The following is a 19,491-nucleotide window of genomic DNA, read 5'->3' as shown; positions in this document are numbered from 1 at the left end:
CTACCACACCCACGACGCTGAAGAGGACGGCGCAGACGGATGCGAAGATGGTGGCCCCTCTGGGGTAGAATATCTCGACGGGGTCCGAGGTGTTGGAGTAGTTCATGCTTCACAGCTTCCGTTCCAGAGGCGATGTCTCTGCCCGGCCACGTCTGTCACATGCAACAGATAGCAACAAGTCAATACTCTTCAGCTTCATTGTGAAAGGTCAAGCGTGGCATGACAGCGGATTCGATTGGGCGTCGTTCGGAACTGAACTCTGTCCTACTGCACATGTGTCTGCTCCCGCGTGGGAAACGCGATGCCGGCAAAAACAATGAATTGCTATTGCAGGGTTAATGCCTTCTGCCTTCTGTTCTAGCGGGCAGTGCAGAAATAATGACCAGCAGTCCTCAGACTGGACTGAGAGCTTCTACTATGCTACAGACAAGACCTTAACGCCACCGAAATGAATGAAAGAAAATATAGAGAAAGAGAACTTATCAATTCAAAGTACACAGTGATAATCGTGTCCTTGAAAGGGCATTCGAGACTCATCTAAAATGTTATATGAACTCCTAGCCTAAGAACCATTCGTCTCATTTCGTTCACATTGTCTCCCTTAAAGGAGGTTTCCAGTCCTCACGTTTTTCCCGGAACATTCCTGTTTTTTTGGTGAAATGTCTCAGTGTTCCGCTTTTTAAGTGTCCTTCCTGAAAAAAAAATTGTAGGTTACATATTTTATTCCTAACCAATCCCTGAAAACATTGTTGATTAAATTTCTATTACGATATTGATAATACTTACGGCAAAGCACTTGGGTAAAATGCAATGCCTTATAGTGCCCATTTTTGCCTAACTTCTCCTATATTGAGAAACGGTAGATTTTAGCGAATTAAAATAAAAAATTTAGCACTTCAAAAATGGATTATAGAATTTTGTAGTACTTTTAATATTACAATTTAGCATTTTGTGACGTTTCGGTTTGCAACATTTTTCAAAAGTAAGTTACATATTGACATCGCTATAACCTTTTAAGAATCAAGATATATATACAGAGTGTTTCCGAGGTGGTGTTACAAACTTTCACGGATGATTGCGAAGGGCACATGTATCAATTCGAGATAAGGAACCCTGGTCCGGAAATGACCGAGTAGAAAGTTACAAGCAAAAATAGTTCTGTGGAAATGAAATAATTTTATTCCTCTGTATACCATATTTATGTGTATTTATCTGTACATCTCACACAAACTGTATTCATCTGACGTTGTTTACGTTGTCTACTTACAGTATTCCATTCAGTGCGCTGTCTGAGGGATGGGGACAGGAAACTACACTAAATGCAGATAGCGTAATGTGTAACGGACATGGTCGGTCCTGATATGCACGTCTGTAGACAGCAGTGTATGTGTACAAGTTGCAGTGTCCAGTCGATCAGTCCTAGCAAAATGGAGGAATACACGAGAGGGGAATAAGCAGACCTGACTTTCGAATACGGATGAGTCAATGGGAACAGTAGACAAGCTCACAGATTGTATCGGGCTAAGTACCCACGTAGGAGACATCTGGCATGAAGATTATGTTCTCGACGTAACAATTTCGTAAAATTGTTGTAACAAAATTCTGCAGCGTGTCAAAATAACTTTGTCCGGTAACCTAACCGTTATTTGATTCTCTTTAAAAAAAATAGGATCCTATAATGGAATGGGATGTAAACCCACAGCATACTATCACTTTCAGATCACTGTCCCCGAACACGAGCTTTGATCTTTCGGGGTATTTTAATGTAAAGTTTTTATGTATATGTTATTATTAAATAAATCTAAATCTAAATGTAGTCCTTGCTGAATAACAGCATGGGGATGAGTTTCAGACCAAATACTACAGTTATGAGTATTAACACCGCTATTCAATTGAAAATGTGCTTCACCAGTACATAAAACGTTATGCAACCACTGCGGATTTAGTATCCAATAGCTTTATAAGTTTTTTTTTTAATTTCAAATAAAAGTTGCATTTTATAAGGATACCTTTTTAGAATTCTTCAAAAAAATTTTCCGAACTGTTGCATAACACATCTGAAGACATTTTGCAATTTGATTGGCACTATAATGACATATTACATAGTTACTACTTTCAGCTATTTCTTCATTTTGACGTAATTATTTTAAGTTTGTTAAAATTTTATTTTGTTAAGTTTTGATTTGTTTAATATTTAATTATTTTATTGGAATTGTTTATTTCATTGATTGTAATGATTGTTAAAGCTAATATTGAGTAGATCAGAAAATAGATAACTCCTATATTTTCTCCAATATTTATAGCCTCTTAAGCAACATTGATAATCCTGCTACCAAGTGGGGTAACAGGATTACCCCACTAATGATTTTTTAATATTATTTTCATTTTTCTCCACATTTCATTTTGAAATTTCATGTATTTGTCCGTTATATGTCTACTAACAATTTGAATTAAAATTAACTTAAATAATTAATATATTTTAGAATGTAATTCACATTATTCATATGGGTTGATTTCGCTACCCCACCCTTGATAAGTTGTGTCATGAAAATTCCATTAGGCCTATAGCCTATAAAATTGAACTTGTAGTTTAATTTTTTTCATTTCTGAGTTTATCTGCTTCCTAATTATTTTAGTTTGTGTTATTTATTACATTATATTTTGTATTGCTTTTTATATTATCATGACCCTTTGTTTCCAATTTCTTTATTTTTTTTTATGTCTGTGTGATATGGTTTTACTAAAAATATTTTGTTAGAAATATTTATTAGTGGAGACTTTTCTGTTGATTTCGAATTCGTTATTTTTTTTTCTGGTTATTTATATGCTTATATAAGTTGTGTTAACTCTCGCTAAGTGATTTTATATTTTATTTTATCAGTCTTAGTTATTATTTTATTATTGTTAAAATTTTCTTTATTATTATTATTATTATTATTATTATTATTATTAATTGATTGATTAATTTGTATTACTATCTTGTTTTATCTCCGTCACTGTTTTATTATTATTATTATTATTATTATTATTATTATTATTATTATTATTACTACTATTATTTCTATCATCAACATTATTATTGATGTCTGTAGAATTTATGTAGACTTTACTGGACTCTACCCGAGCACGAGCATATGCTCATTTCGGGTATCTATTCAAACGTACCATTTCAAATGTAAATTATGAATAAATTTGAATTTGAATTTTTTTTCGAGATACTCAGTGCAGTATAGGTGGTGTTCGAATATTTGAATTTCAACAAAGAACTGTATTTTTTTTAGGTTTATACCATTTCATTTATTTTTAGAACTTAAGTTTTTTAGGGTTTTATTTTATTGTAAACAGATGTTTTGAGATGTTCATGGTTGTATACCGTATATGACATTCTAATATTTGAATTTCAAGAATTAACTGAAATGATTTCCAAATTATGCTATAATACTGTGACTTCCTTGGCTCGTAAATCTGTTTTCCATCATCTCAAAACTATACGTTATTGATAAGTTTGTCTCCAACGGAAAGCGAAGCAAGTTCAAATTTACTGTATATATTATCTAATAGTGTCACCAGTAACATATCTAAAGTTCATTAAACTTTGTATACGTTTTCAACAAAATGAAACTAAACTTTAGAATTACCCAGTATTTTTAAAAATAGGATGATTAATTTGTATTTTTACATTTTCTGTAAATCTGTAGTCAATAATACATACATTGTTAATATTCCAAATGATTAAAAAAACTGGTATATTATTTTGATGGGGTAACACAATTACCCCGTTGGTAGTAGTAAGTTGTGAAAAACCTTAGTAGCAGGAGGGTAAAGAACATCATTAGCTAGTATGGGTCTTCCAGACTTTTTCTCTTTCGTGACACAACCAGTTCTCTCAAACTTGTCCATTAACTTTCTGTAAGCTTGTAAACTGTACGGACCAATTCTCAAATTATGTTTTGTTCTAAACCTGGGATGTCGAACAGCGCTCTCAAACTGTGAAACGATTAATATTATTTGCTATCGTAGCTGAGCTGAAACGACAGTCGGTACGGTCAACCTGAGCTCGCTGTAGCAGTGTTCTGTACGCAGTGTGTCTGTCAACTCTGGCGGCTGGTATGGATATGGAACGATGATTCAATAGTAAGTGAATAGATATATATTTTTTTACCTTAAAGGACGGAAAGGCGCATTGCTTAATATGTAGAAAGGAGCTTGGATACCTAAGCCACCATTAGTATTAACAGTCATTTTAATTCAACACATGCTGAAGCCAGTGGCGGTTCCTCGGGGGAGGGAAGGGAGGAACGTCCTCCTCACATTTTCTTCTTTTGAAAGTAAATACTAAATAAAATATGTGCCTTGAAATTCCAGGAAGATTCGATAATTTTTAAGTTCACAGCTATAAGAAAAACTCGGTTGATCGAGTTTTAAACGACGCGCACTCATGTGCTGTACAAAACTGTGAGAAAGATGCGAGATTGTCTGTGTTGAGGAAAGGCACTCCATTCCTCCTCTACTGCAGTTAACACACATAGACAACAGCGCACTAGCGGCCAGAGAAAGAAGCAGAGTTTTAAAGTAAGTAAATGAACGAAGAGGGAGGAGATCCTCCTCTGAATCAGTCATGGGCGGGAAATAGAAACCGACTGGTCGTGCAGCAAGCTCGCTACCACTGCCATCTAACGATGGTGCATTCAACCAGACTGTAACAAATCTGAGACACAACAAAAACAGTTTTAACGCAAAGCTATGAAAGACACCATGTAAACTTTTTTTAAATTATAAATCAAAAATATCATTCATTGCACTTTATATAGCTTACTATTCATGGTTTGAAACTTTCGTAGATATTTGAAAGTTAAAGTCGGGTTTATGTAAAACAAAGAGGAAGTAGTTCTACGTAGTTGGCTCCTGAAATTCACTTCTATTCATTGTTTACTAGACAGGGCAACAGCCAAGTTGTCAGTTTTGTACAAATATATTTGAAACTGAAAGTAGGTACCCCAAACTACATTATTTTAATATAAAAAATTAATCGGCCACCGGCAGCTTTGAACAATAACGATAGTAGGACTTTACAAGAACTGACATTCTTCAAAAGCATGTGATACTGAACTTGTAAAATGTACATGTGGCAACACAGACCACGTGGGTGGGTGCAGTGTTCTCGCTTTCCTCAGATTATTTCCCATTCCCATTTCCATTTCCGTAAAACGGTTCTGGTTACGAGTTAGTAGCTAGTCTTCCAACAAGTGTGATGCTGTAGTGTGCTCGAAAAATGCTACGAGGTTGTGAATTTCTTTGTAATTGTTAATTTGCGCAATTATTCAACAATGAATGGAAGTGAAATCATAATATATTTTGGACAATTTAGGAAACTCAGTTTACAAGAACAAATTACTGCTATATAGAAGGGAGGCCAACCCCAACACTACCTGGTCTTATATGTATGCATGTAGGCTAATTTGTAGCATGTTTCATTTAAGAAGGTGTCATTTCGTGCTGTTAACTTCTTTCCTCCTCTCAAGAAATATGCAGGAGCCGCCACTGGCTGAAGCTTATGGACCAGAAAAGTTATCCGGTTCCGCTCGTGAAAAGGATGTAGAGAAATTAAAATCAAGATTGAATTCAGAAAACCTTCCATAATCATAATCATCATCATTATCATCATCACTACCATCATCATCATCACTACCATCATCATCATCATCCTCATCATCGGATGTTAGTGAAACAAGCTTGGTTCGTGCACGGTACAAAATTTGTGAAATTATTGCAACGGCTTCAAAGCTATTCACTGACTGAGAATTTGTGAAAGACTGGCCCGTAGCTGTTGCAAAAAAGATATGTCCGGAACATTTTAATGATTTTATATCTGTAAGTTTGTCTCGTAATATTATTGTGAAGCGCATATTAGAAATGAGAGATAACTTGGAGGGACAACTGATAGCAAGAATGAAAACTTTTAATTGTTACTCACTAGCTCTTGATGAAAGTACCGACCGCAAAGATACGAGAAGAAGATATTTTTGAATCTATAACAAAAACTATGAACAAATTTCAAGTCACGCTAAAAGTAATTAATTTTACACATCAAAACAGTTCAGAAACGTGAACTTGAAGTTGCACTGCTACAACACATACACACAAAGTTGATATTTTAAACATGATATTAACATTAACATTATTATTATTATTATTATTATTATTATTATTATTATTATTATTATTATTATTATTTATTTCCGTCACTAACAAACAACAGTCATGGAATGACCCCGTAGATAAAAAGCTATTGTTAATAATAATAATAATAATAATAATAATAATAATAATAATAATAATAATAATAACATTCATCCTCATGTAGGCCTACATTTTTTTGTTCATCAGAGTTTATCAAGTACAAATCTAAAATGAGCTCCTAATCAATTAGTAAGATGTATAAAAGTTATCAAAGTACCAGCCACCGCATTAGTAGTTTCGCTTTTGTTTACGATCTTTCTCCCGGTCTGCCTGCTATCTGTGTTCAACCGTTGCACGGTAAGGGGGGAGTGAAGGCTCTAGAGTTCACAACTCGAGAGCGCTGTTCGACATCCCTGTTCTAAACGTTCGTATCCCGTTTGTTAAACTTCTCTTTAAACTCAAAACAACACTGAACAAGCTAATTCCATCTTGTAAAGTCAAAACAATTTTAAAACACAGTCAATGATAGTCAATGAGAGTGACTTGAATAAGAAGTGATATTAGCCTACTTTTGACACATTATAAATAAAACCTGTTACCATGTTAACCAAAACAAATGAGTGTGATAAATAAACAAATCCCATTGTTCGTTACATATAAATGTGTTACCATTTTGTGTTTACTTTAATTTTTTAAAAAGTTACACCTATTTCAAAATGTAACTCACTTTTGAATAACACTATACAACAACGTTAAATTCTAGATTTTTCTTTAAGATTTTCTTGCGGTGATATTTAGCGAGGTATTGCCTACGAAACACGATTAATTTTCTCTTTACATATTTCACACGAACACAAATTAAATGCTACTTAATTTGTAACGACTGTCACAGAACACAGGCTGAAAAACTGAAAAAAGATGTATAGTATTTTATTGTATTGTATTGTATTTATTAACATTCCATTGTATTCATACATTGCTTCACAGCTAGAATATGGAACAAGTCAAAAAAATTAATACTATTTAAAGTCTTAATTTATAGTCACAGTCTAGATGAAATATATACAGAAGAGATTTACAATATAGTCTACTAGTACAACACAAAGTTTTAGTATCAATTTCATGAAGCGTTATTAAATGTCATGAATTCACCTACAGAATAGAAGGCGTGATAAATTAGGTACTTCTTTAATTTGGCCCTAAATAATCTTGTTTTGAGTTCCATTTTTATATCAATAGGGAGGCTATTAAACAATTTTACTGCCATATAACGCACTCCTTTTTGATAGCACGATAGACTTGCCGATGGAGTATGAAAGTCATTTTTATGACGTGTATTTATGCTATGAACTGTTGAATTAGTTACAAAGTTTTCACGATTACATACGAGGAAGATTATTAATGAAAATATATACTGACAAGTCATGGGCATTATTTGTAGTTTTTTAAAAATAGTCCTACAAGATTCCGTAGATTTGGCACCTACTCTTATTCTAATTACTCTTTTATGTAATAGGAATATACTGTTACTATCTGTGGAATTTCCCCAGAATATTATTCCAAAAACTCATTACCGAGTGGAAGTATGCAAAGTATATTGTTTTTAAGGATTTGATATTTACTATCTTTTGCATAGATCTAATAGCAAAACAAGCTGAATTTAGTTTGAGGGTAATTTATTTAATACGATTTTTCCAATTTAACACATTATCGATTTTTAAGCCAAGAAATTTGGTTGTTGTTGCAAATCAAGATTTTCAGGTATAACTCCCTGTAAAGTTGATTTGAATAATTTCGAGGGAAAAATTGTTCCGGAGCCGGGTATCGAACCCGGGACCTTTGGTTTAACGTACCAACGCTCTACCACTGAGCTACTCGGGAACTCTAACCGACACCGATCCAATTTTTCCCTCTATATCCACAGACCTCAAAGTGGGCTGACAACCGTCAAGCAACCAACTTCGAGTGCACACTAACTCCGTGTGACTTAAATTGTGGTTTTCTGTTAACGAACAGTGACGTGTATTATGCAAATCAAGATTTTCAGGTATAACTCCCTGTAAAGTTGATTTGAATAATTTCGAGGGAAAAATTGTTCCGGAGCCGGGTATCGAACCCGGGACCTTTGGTTTAACGTTGGTTGTTGTTGTTTCTAATAAGGATCTATTGTTAATTATTGCGCTAGAAATCTGCGAGGTTGAATGTTAAATCTTACATTAGATTAAAACTTACATTAGACTAATTACTTAAAACCCTTATAAAGTGCGAAACAGTCAACCATCCTCATACTTTTTAAGCTTAAGAGCGACCAGCAACTGGATCAGCGAACGTGCGGGCTTAATGGCCCTCTGTATATTGCTTATACTGTTATTCACATCATGCACGCTACAGGAACCTGACATTGGTTTCAGAGTCTGCGTACACAGTGCAAGCTGATCGACAGAACCTTGAGAACTCGGGTCAACTGAACGACCTCTTGTCTCTTGACCCACCGCCTTTCAGACTACAAACACCCTGGTTCGCGGAAAGCTCTCTATATTACCCAATCATCAATCAAAGGAAAAAATATTCAGCGCAATGATTTGTTCCTGAATAGGTGTATGCCAGCGGTGACCAAAGCGGGTGTCGTGATTATATCGTGTAATCACAGACATTCAAACGGGTACGAGTTTCCTGTACATTGCTGTGTTTTTTTCTTTCACGTACTGAAGGAAAGCAGTGTCGGTATCATGTCGCTCTACAAACTCTGTCTCTACAAGCAGTAAGAGGTGGTTTCGTAAAGAATGAGGAGAACTTTTTTATTGTTTTGTCGGACAAAATGTAGGCTAAAATGTTTACTTTGGCCAACGGTTCAATTAGGATAGGAGTAGGTTCTATATATAAACATTAATTGCCACGATGAATAAATTATTATTATTATTATTATTATTATTATTATTATTATTATTATTATTACTGGCCACTAAGTATGTGTTTCTATAATTCTTCTGTACGAGCATGAATATTGATATTTTTAGATCTTCTCCCTAGAAGGATAAAATTATTAGGTTTTATTTCAATTTTAATCTTCTTAATCTTTAGATAAGGGTAACTATTTATTAGTTATTCATTTAATAATAATATTGTAGAAAAACGGATTCAATATTATGTGCCAACCAACTGTTAAACGCCAGGAATTGACATGACTTAAATCACAGCCAGGAAGAGAAAGATGAGATAAATAAATGTAAGTAAGTCAGCTACCTAATAGGGTTTGAAATATCTCGTGGTCTAAAGCCTTTTAATAGAACATAATTTCTCAAAAGAGTAATGGTTAAAATAACTTAACTTCTCCATAAGAAGTTTTTAATTTTGAAAAACTATAAATTTCTCGACGAGGTATCGAGAAGAATAATTTAGAAAATTCCTGATTATATACAAGAGGAAGGTTAAAAAAGAACCAAGAAAAATCGTATATTATTCACTGGCTCTTGATGACAAAAGTGACATTACTGATACCGCAAATCTTGAGATTTTTATCCACGGGATTGTTCAAGATTTTTTAGTAGGTTATTTTACGACGCTTTATCAACATCTTAGGTTATTTAGCGTCTGAATGAGATGAAGGTGATAATGCCGGTGAAATGAGCCCGGGGTCCAGCACCGAAAGTTACCCAGCATTTGCTCATATTGGGTTGAGGGAAAACCCCGGAAAAAACCTCAACCAGGTAACTTATCCCGACCGGGAATCGAACCCTGGCCACCTGGTTTCGCGGCCAGACGCGCTGACCGTTACTCCACAGGTGTGGACTTCAAGATATTAGTACAGGAACCACCACTGGTTGTAGTTTTCATGCCAAGTACCTTTCCTCAGTCTTCTTACTTCATAGGCTGTCTGGCGTATGTAATCACTGCAGCTCGTGTTTTGGTTACCGCTGGTTTATGCTAAATGAATACAACTTTCCGCTTACAAGCCAATTACAGACGTGGACAAATTATTAAACTAAAACCTTTTTCTTGGAAACATAATATAATTCGTCGTATCAACTATCAGTATAATTCACAGAGTCTCTACTGTTGTAAATATGATTGTTTATAAGTTCTGGTATATTTTTCCAATAGTTAAGTAAATTTTGTCTGGCTGTGTTGGTACTATTGGTTTTAATTATATACTGCAGAAGATATTCTCCTATGGCCTGCAAGAAGACCGGACATGAACGAAATTGAAAATCTGTGATCTATACTGAAGAAGAAAGTGAACAAAAAGAGGCTTACAACAAAACATGGATTCATTTAAGCACTGTCTGATATCTGGCTAAATGATGCTGACATTCAAAGTGTCAAACTTTGGTTTCCAGCATCCCTGACAAAATCAACGTGTTAATAAAGAATAAGGGAATGTTCAGAAAATATTAGTAAACCTCCAGACTCAATTTTCTATTCACTATTTCTGTGCGAAATACATTTTTGTTCATTTTTTCTGCCGATAAATATAGCTTTGTTGAACATATAATTAATTTAGTCTAATAATTTGTCCACGTCTGTAATTACAAGTATCTAGATTTAAAAAATTGTATAGTCCTAATTTTATTAAGAAGTGTTTTTAGTAACCACAGGTTTTCGCATTAACGATAAATGCGACAAATCGTCGATTGAAAAGAAAGTTTTTTTTCTTCGCGAATACGTTTGTAACAATTCCGAAAATGGCAATACTTTTATAGCGAATTTTCGCGTTTTATGGTCAAAGCGAAATAAATTATTTCAGAGAAAAAAAAAGCGAAATTTATTAAAAATTTCCATTTCATTATTTTTAAAAACTTTTATGCAAAAATAACATTTTAAAACACCAGGGTAATGATACCCTTGAATTTGAATGTCACTCAGAATTTTAGCGATGTCCAAGTGGAAACAATCCTGCAGATGTGAGTAAGTTAATCGTGATCGTGGTTAATTCTCGAGGTATTTCATAAGTGGGAATTTTTTTTCGCACAGGTTGGTTGTCCGTGACATACCAGACATTTGAAAGAACTAATCCGCATTATCTGGATTCTTTTTGTATCTTATTAGCCCAACCCAAAGGCTATGAATTTATCCTTTTAAACAAATATTTCAGAGCTGGAAAGACTGGATATCTATCAATCTAAGTTCCTTACAAGCAGCCATATTATTTTCTTGAATAATCTTGACTTTTCTGATTAAGTCCACACTGTATTGAAAGGGGCTATACACCATGAAATACGGGAAGATCTATTATGTCGCTAAAGTAGTATAATGGATGGATAGGAACACTATTTGTTACGGCTGTACAATAAATTTCGAATTGAAAAAAGGACCTCAGAAGAGTTCGTGCACACGAGCACATTTTTACTCGCATGACGAGATCACCAAATATCATTCAAAGAGGACCATACTGCTCGCGAGCACCAGGTTGAGAATGCCTGTCCTAGGCCTACTGTAGAGAGATCACAGGAAATTCACAAGACAAAAGACAAACACCGAAACCCGTGGAAGAAGAAAAATTTGTTCCATTGCCAAACTCAGGGAATCGAACCTCGGACAGTTTAGTTGGGAAGCAAACATTATATCCACAAAGCTACAACAGCAGACTGGGACACTCTGTGCTACATTATTATTATTATTATTATTATTATTATTATTATTATTATTATTATTATTAATGACATTGTCAATACGAAAGCAAAATTACAATTCTGCATACACCTATATTATATATAGTAATCTCAGACCTCGAGTGACATTTATTAGGACTATTTCGTCAATAAAATAAAAATGTAAATAATATATCCCTAAAATTCGCTCACAAAATGTTAGTAATTATATATTTATGAATACTTAACCTATTCAGACATTGTGAAATCGAAATATATGAATAAAGATTACTGCAATACATAAATTAAATGTTATTCAGTAATGCCAATTGAGAAAAGCGAAATACAGGTTTAAAAATGTTAATTACATATACTGCGTTTTTCTCTTGTTTTTATAACAGAAATACGTTTTCATTATCTGCTGAAATCATAATTTAATTTAAAAATCTTATAGTATAATTACAAACAATCTCATTAATACTACATACTTACTTACTGGCTTTTAAGGAACCCGGAGGTTCATTGTCACCCTCACATAAGCCCGCCATTGGTCCCTAACCTAAGCAAGATTAATCCATTCTCTATCATCATATCCCACCTCCCTCAAATCCATTTTAATATTATCTTTCCATCTACGTCTCGGCCTCCCTAAAGGTCTTCTTCCCTCCGGCCTCCCAACTAACACTCTATATGCAGTCGATCTGGTTGGCGAGTTCGTATAGCGTTGGCCTTCTATGTCCAAGGTTGCGAGTTCGATCCCGGGCCAGGTCGATGGCATTTAAGTGTGCTTAAATGCGACAGGCTCATGTCAGTAGATTTACTGGCATGTAAAAGAACTCCTGCGGGACAAAATTCCGGCACATCACATCCGGCGACGCTGATATAACCTCTGCAGTTGCGAGCGTCGTTAAATAAAACATAACATTAACTCTATATGCATTTCTGGATTCCCCCACACGTGCTACATGCCCTGCCCATCTCAAAGTCTGGATTTAATATTCCTAATTACGTCAGGTGAAGAATACAATGCGTGCAGTTCTGTGTTGTGTAACTTTCTCCATTCTCCTGTAACTTCATCCCTCTTAGCCCCAAATATTTTCCTAAGCACCTTATTCTCAAACACCCTTAACCTACGTTCCTCTCTCAAAGTGAGAGTCGAAGTTTCACAACCATAAATAACAACCGGTAATATAACTGTTTTACGCAGAACTGCACGCATTGTATTCTTCACCTTACATAATTAGGAACATTAAATCCAGACGTTTGAGATGGGCAGGGCATGTAGCACGTATGGGCGAATTCAGAAATGCATATAGAGTGTTCGTTGGGAGACCGGAGGGAAAAAGACCTTTAGGGAGGCCGAGACGTAGATGGGAGGATAATATTGAAATGGATTTGAGGGAGGTGGGATATGATGATAGAGACTGGATTAATCTTGCACAGGATAGGGACCGATGGCGGGCTACTGTGAGGGCGGCAATGAACCTTCGGGTTCCTTAAAAGCCATTTGTAAGTAAGTAAGTAATATAACTGTTTTATAAATTCTAACTTTCAGATTTTTGGCAGCAGACTGGATTATAAAGCTTCTCAACCGAATAATAACAGGCATTTCCCATATTAATTCTGTGTTTAATTTCCTCCCGAATATCATTTATATTTGTTACTGTTGCTCCAAGATATTTTAATTTCTCCACCTCTTCAAAAGATACATTTCCAATTTCTATATTTCCATTTGGTACAATATTCTCATCACGAGACATTATCTCATTAATACATTAATTAAATTAACAATTGTTAGGAAGGAGTGTCATTTTCTTTAGATATAATAGACATGGAATTAGAAGATGAGGATATGGAAGTAGGATTTCGCACTTTGTTTAGTACAATGAATTCATGGTCATCGATTTACGTGGAAACAGTTGGCGACACTGACTAAACAAATGAACGACAATACGATAAATTGATAGTGATAAATCGAGCTGCAGAAATTATCGCTATGTATGACTGTGATTGGCTGGAATTCAAAATTTCATTACACTTCATTGGCCGAAAATGGAATGGCGTCATATAAACGAAGGGGTCATCGTAATGAATGACATTGTTTCTTGTAGCGGACGCTCTATGTTTTCTATCCCGATAGGCCTGTACACTTCCGCGATTTACCACACGGTTCTACAGAACACAGAGTTTCACCAGCTAGGGAGAGAAAGAGAAGGAAACTAAGAAAGAGACAGAGAGAGACCAAAGCGAGAACCGGAGAAGATAATTGATGTGGGAGAAGCGTAATGAATCGATTTTGAAGTCAGCTCCACTTCCAGGAAATTCCATTGCAGTCTTGTATATAGAGTGCCCATGTGACTTCGATTTAAGTCCTTGAGCTACAGTTTTATTTGTTAACAGGAGAAAGAATTCTATCTTGGAAGCACAGACTAAACTTCTTCGACTGAAATTATCGACAGAACGTGGCTATTGTGTCGACAGTTTGCGAATCTCTTGACGTATCACTTGTTGCATATATTAAGCGAAGTATTAATTTTCGCCAGTCTAAAAATCTAACAATTTCATTATTTCTTTTAAAAATTATTTCATCATGTAGCAATTACAGTTTTGCTCGTTAATTTAGTGATGTGCTATCATCATCATCATCATCATCATCATCATCATCATCATTATTATTATTATTATTATTATTATTATTATTATTATTATTATTATTATTATTATTTCCTACTTATCTTTAAGAAGGGGGACAAGACTAACTGTAGTAACTTTCGAGGAATATCACTTTTGTTGACGTACAAAATTTTGTTCGATATTCCTTTGAGAAGATTAACTCTATATGTAGATGAAATTATTGGGGATCATTAGTGTGGTTTTAGGCGTAATAGATCAACTATTGACCAGATATTTTGTATTCGACAGATAATGGAGAAAAAAATGGGAGTATAAGGGTACAGTACATCAGTTATTCATAGATTTCAAAAAGGGATATGACTCGGTTAAGAGAGAAGTTTTATATCATATTCTTATTGAATTTGGTATTCCCAAGAAACTAGTTCGATTAATTAAAATGTGTCTCAGTAAAACGTACAGCAGAGTTCGTATAGGTCAGATTCTGTCAGATGCGTTTCCAATTCACTGTGGGCTAAAGCAAGGAGATGCACTATCACCTTTACTTTTTAACTTTGCTCTAGAGTATGCCATTAGGAAAGTCCAGGATAACGCAGATGGTTTGGAATTGAACGGGTTACATCAGCTGCTTGTCTATGCGGATGACGTGAATATGTTAGGAGAAAATCCATAAACAATTAGGGAAAACACGGGAATTTTACTGGAAGCAAGTAAAGAGATAGGTTTGGAAGTAAATCCCGAAAAGACAAAGTAGATTATTATGTCTCGTGACCAGAATATTGTACAAAATGGAAATATAAAAATTGGAAATTTATCTTTTGAAGAGGTGGAGAAGTTCAAATATCTTGGAGCAACAGTAACAAATATAAATAATATTCGGGAGGAAATTAAACACAGAATAAATATGGGAAATGCGTGTTATTATTCAGTTGAGAAGCTTTTGTCATCTAGTCTGCTGTCAAAAAATCTGAAAGTTAGAATTTATAAAACAGTTATATTACCGGTTGTTCTGTATGGTTGTGAAACTTGGACTCTCACTTTCAGAGAGGAACATAGGTTAAGGGTGTTTGAGAATAAGTTGCTTAGGAAAATATTTGGGGCTAAGAGGGATGAAGTTACAGGAGAATGGAGAAAGTTACACAACACAGAACTGCACGCATTGTATTCTTCACCTGACATAATTAGAACATTAAATCCAGACGTTTGAGATGGGCAGGGCATGTAGCACATATGGGCGAATCCAGAAATGCATATAGAGTGTTAGTTGGGAGGCCGGAGGGAAAAAGACCTTTGGGAAGGCCGAAACGTAGATGGGAGGATAATATTAAAATGGATTTGAGGGAGATGGGATATGATAGAGAATGGATTAATCTTGCTCAGGATAGGGACCAATGGCGGGCTTACGTGAGGGCGGCAATGAACCTCCGGTTTCCTTAAAAGCCAGTAAGCATTATTATTATTATTATTATTATTATTATTATTATTATTATTATTATTATTATACAAAAATATGTATTTATGTTCATTTAGATTTTTGCCCATTAATTCCTGGTGCTGTTTTCATCGTACTTTCGTAAGAATTCCAATTTTTCCGATACAGAAAGCGCTTTTCGTATAACACAGGGCTGGGCATCGGGAGCGGAACCAGACTCTAAACGGGGATACTTAATATTCATCCGTCACTGAATCAACGCTGCGCGGTGTTCAGCGGGGAAGAAAGGGGATGAAGAGAAATCATATGGCCCCCCGTGAGAGAGTAGAATCTGCTCTTGCTGCCCAGCTCTGGTATAACACTATTGTGATTACACTGACAGACACTTCAATACACTAAAAGACAACAAACTGACCAGCAAAAATTTCCCTTCAATGGCCAAAATGTTACATTGCTGAAAATTACATCAAAAATATTCCACAAAAATAGCGCATTAAGAGGGACATGAGCGCAACAAACGGGGTGTTTTATAAATGTGCTATACAGGGTGATTCACGAGGAAAGGTAAAAAGTTTTGGATACGATATCTTAGGCCATTTTGAGTGAAAAAGTTCATATCAACATGGGACCGTTTTCGAACAATGGCGGAGCTAGATGCATTTTTTTGGTAAAAGTCTCGCCCCAATATGAATCAGACGTTACTATATGCTGCTGACGTGAGACAAGATCACCGATGAATGACGTAATATTGGAATCTGCATTGTGAGCGATGTAGATAAGAGAAGAGAAACAAACCGGGTGGTTGGGCATTACAAATGTCACAACAAATACGCTATCACTTATCGATTCACAGCAGTTCAGTCAGCTACCTACAGTATAGTAGTTAGCCTATACAGATATAGTTATCGGAAGTATTAAGTAGTATTTTTTAAGATGCCTTATAAATTTTCGACTGCAAAATACGCCGATATTGTGTATGTTTATGGTTTGTGCGATGGAAGTATCTTGAGTGCCATCCCTGAATATGAACGACGCTTTCCGAACAGAAGGGTACTATATCGAAGAGTATTTACTGTTTATGGGGTTGGGTGAAAGACTTGGTACAGCAAAGGAACGGGGAAACGAGAGAAGCGCTAATCGACCGTATTTTGGATGCGGCATAAAGACAGCCACGTGCAACTCTCCCGAGCGACCAGCGCGATTCACGTCCGAGCGTAGAGCTGAGACGAGATGTTATGGCACCAACCTGCGCGAAGTTTTAAATTGCCGGCCAGCAGGGTAGAGGAGTGGGGGTTGTTTGGGTTACGGTTCTCAAGCTCAGAGCGGCAGGCATATCCATTTCATCTCTTTCTAAAAACATTTGTCTTACCTTAGTATCACCACTTTCCTATTCAAGAGTCTGAAGGTACCTAATGGAATTACGCCGGCTATTCCATCTTTGTGTTCTTATTCTCCGTCCGAATCAGACGACTGATCTGTGCTGGAATCAGATGTCCGTAAGTTTATGGAAATGTTCTCCAAAATACTGTCCATTACGTGCTCACTTTCAATGTAATTGTTCTCTACTTTCTTCACATAATCATACACTGATATCCATTCTTGGAAGAAGCGATTACAGAGTCGGCCTCTGCTTATGCGTAGTGTAGAAATTATAGATGAGACTTCTTAGGACTTCCTCATCAAAACTGTCTACAGCTACAACAATCTTCTTCTTCTTTTCGGACTGGAGAAAGAATCTGCAGTTCCTGCATAAAAATATTTTCCCATTCTTTCCTAATTCTTGCCAAGGTTCGCTTTAAAATACCAGTGGCAGCCAGCACTCTTGCACACACGCTGTTCAATGGAATTGGTATTCCATTTACAACCTCTTCTGACATGAATTTCCATACATTGTATGCTATTTCATGTCCTTGACTATGAACTACTCTATGATTTCACACCTTAGACAATGCCATGAATTCGCTCAGAAGGACAATGTTTTCAGTACTAGCAATAGCGGTAGTAGCAGAACGATCTGAACACTCGCAATGCTAGTAACCAACTGACCCAACACCCCTCCAGTTGAGTGTGAGGGCGAGTCCAAGCAAACGAACTAAAATGCGTCCCTCGCGCTGGTGCCATAACTTCTCGTCCTGGCTCTAACAGTGCATTTATGCAGAAGGAGGTGCCTTTGAAAATGTGCGAAAACATCGACCCCGACTTCTGGAATATTAGTTATGCATGCATACGTGAATATAAACTTTAAATTTGTCCGTTATCTGTCTCTAAATGGGAGTTAGTAGAATGGAATCTCAGAAGTTTTTGTGAAATCAAAGAGCCATATCTCCCTAACCGTTCGAAAACGGACCTACATTCATATGAACTTTTCCACTCAGAATGACTTCAGAATTCACACCCTAAATTTTTTACCTTTCCTCGTGAATCACCCTGTATATTAAATGTGCAGGCATATAACTGCTATTTTTGCAAGAATATGCTCTGACATCATGGAATAATGCGATTTAAGACCATGTCAATTCATTTGTACAGAAAATTACTATTTCAAATTAAGCCTATCATTCAATTTATTTAATCACACTGCTCCTTTGTGATATTCGACAACTTTAGTAATCATAATAAAAGTAAAACTATTACAAAAACAGACATAAACTCAGCGAGTATGATTATTTACTTCTGACTGAACAAATTCTTCTATATTTTGAGACTTTTAATTTCATTGGATGCAATCTGATGATAATATTTATAGTTATTACTATTATTATTATATTATTATTATCATATTATCATTATTATTATTATTACTATTATTATTATTATTATTATGAAGCCCTCTGCATCTCCCTATCAAACCAATCTTAGGTAAAGGGTCGCGCTCCACAGTTTTAAAACTACTGCCACAGAGGCGGATAATGTACTTGTGACAACGTCGCGCTCGCGAAACGTCAGGAGGTTTGAGCGCGACACAAGAATTTCATGACCTCAACAATACGTGACTTGTCACTTGATGCAATAACAATAATTTTCCCTGTTTTATTTCAAGGGCAGAGAATGTATTCTCTGGTAATTAAAATAATAAAAAATACAGGTGTAGAATAAATAGTCTGTCATTAAACTAATCTAATTAATTAATTAAATGTTAAAATATATTTTATAGTGAGAAAATCTAGATGTAATAAAAACTTCCAGTTTGCCTAGACTGTTTATAAAAATGAATTAAGCTATAAAATATCCTAATTATTAACAACAAATATTCTTGGGGTCAAGAAAGACTCCAGATAAGTACCTATGGATGAATATCAGGTAACTTTATCAGGCAATTGGAACCCCACTCATCTTCGCCACTTCCTTTCCTCCCCCATCATCCTTTCCTCAACTTCCCGTTTCTGGTTTTTCAGATTACTCTACCGGCGGCCTCCTGAAGCTGCTGGCTCTCTCGACCGACCTCCGTGGAATGTAGTTCAGCGATGTTGGATGGCTTCTGCAATGACACCCGAGGCGGACCTACTCGGGGGAGGAGTTTCGTCTCGGACCGACAGGGGGGTATTGGGGGAAGTTGCCGTAGCAGGAATGGTATATAGATTCTGTCGGCTGTAGGGACCGGTCATTAAGGGACTCATGTGGTTAGAGCGGTGCGCGTAGGGGATCTGTGGCATGCAACTC

General features: G+C 35.8%; 1 protein-coding gene across 10 annotated transcripts in view; it reads right to left on the bottom strand.

Moving 5' to 3' along the window:
- Tre1 (Trapped in endoderm 1) overlaps nucleotides 1-19,491 on the bottom strand; it is a 257,148-nt gene that overhangs the window by 112,711 nt on the left and 124,946 nt on the right. For all 10 annotated transcript variants that reach the window (XR_011334579.1, XR_011334582.1, XR_011334580.1 and 7 more), the window contains exon 2: nucleotides 1-152. Coding sequence is in view for 3 of the 10 variants with exons in the window: in XM_069838300.1 (XP_069694401.1) it covers nucleotides 1-106 (106 nt within the window). In the remaining 7 variants the exon portion in view is untranslated. The remainder of the gene's footprint in view (nucleotides 153-19,491) is intronic.

This window comes from Periplaneta americana, chromosome 10, assembly GCF_040183065.1.
Source record: "Periplaneta americana isolate PAMFEO1 chromosome 10, P.americana_PAMFEO1_priV1, whole genome shotgun sequence".
NCBI lineage: Eukaryota > Metazoa > Arthropoda > Insecta > Blattodea > Blattidae > Periplaneta > Periplaneta americana.
Note: the sequence above shows the minus strand (reverse complement) of the source record. Positions and strands in the feature narration are given on the sequence as shown.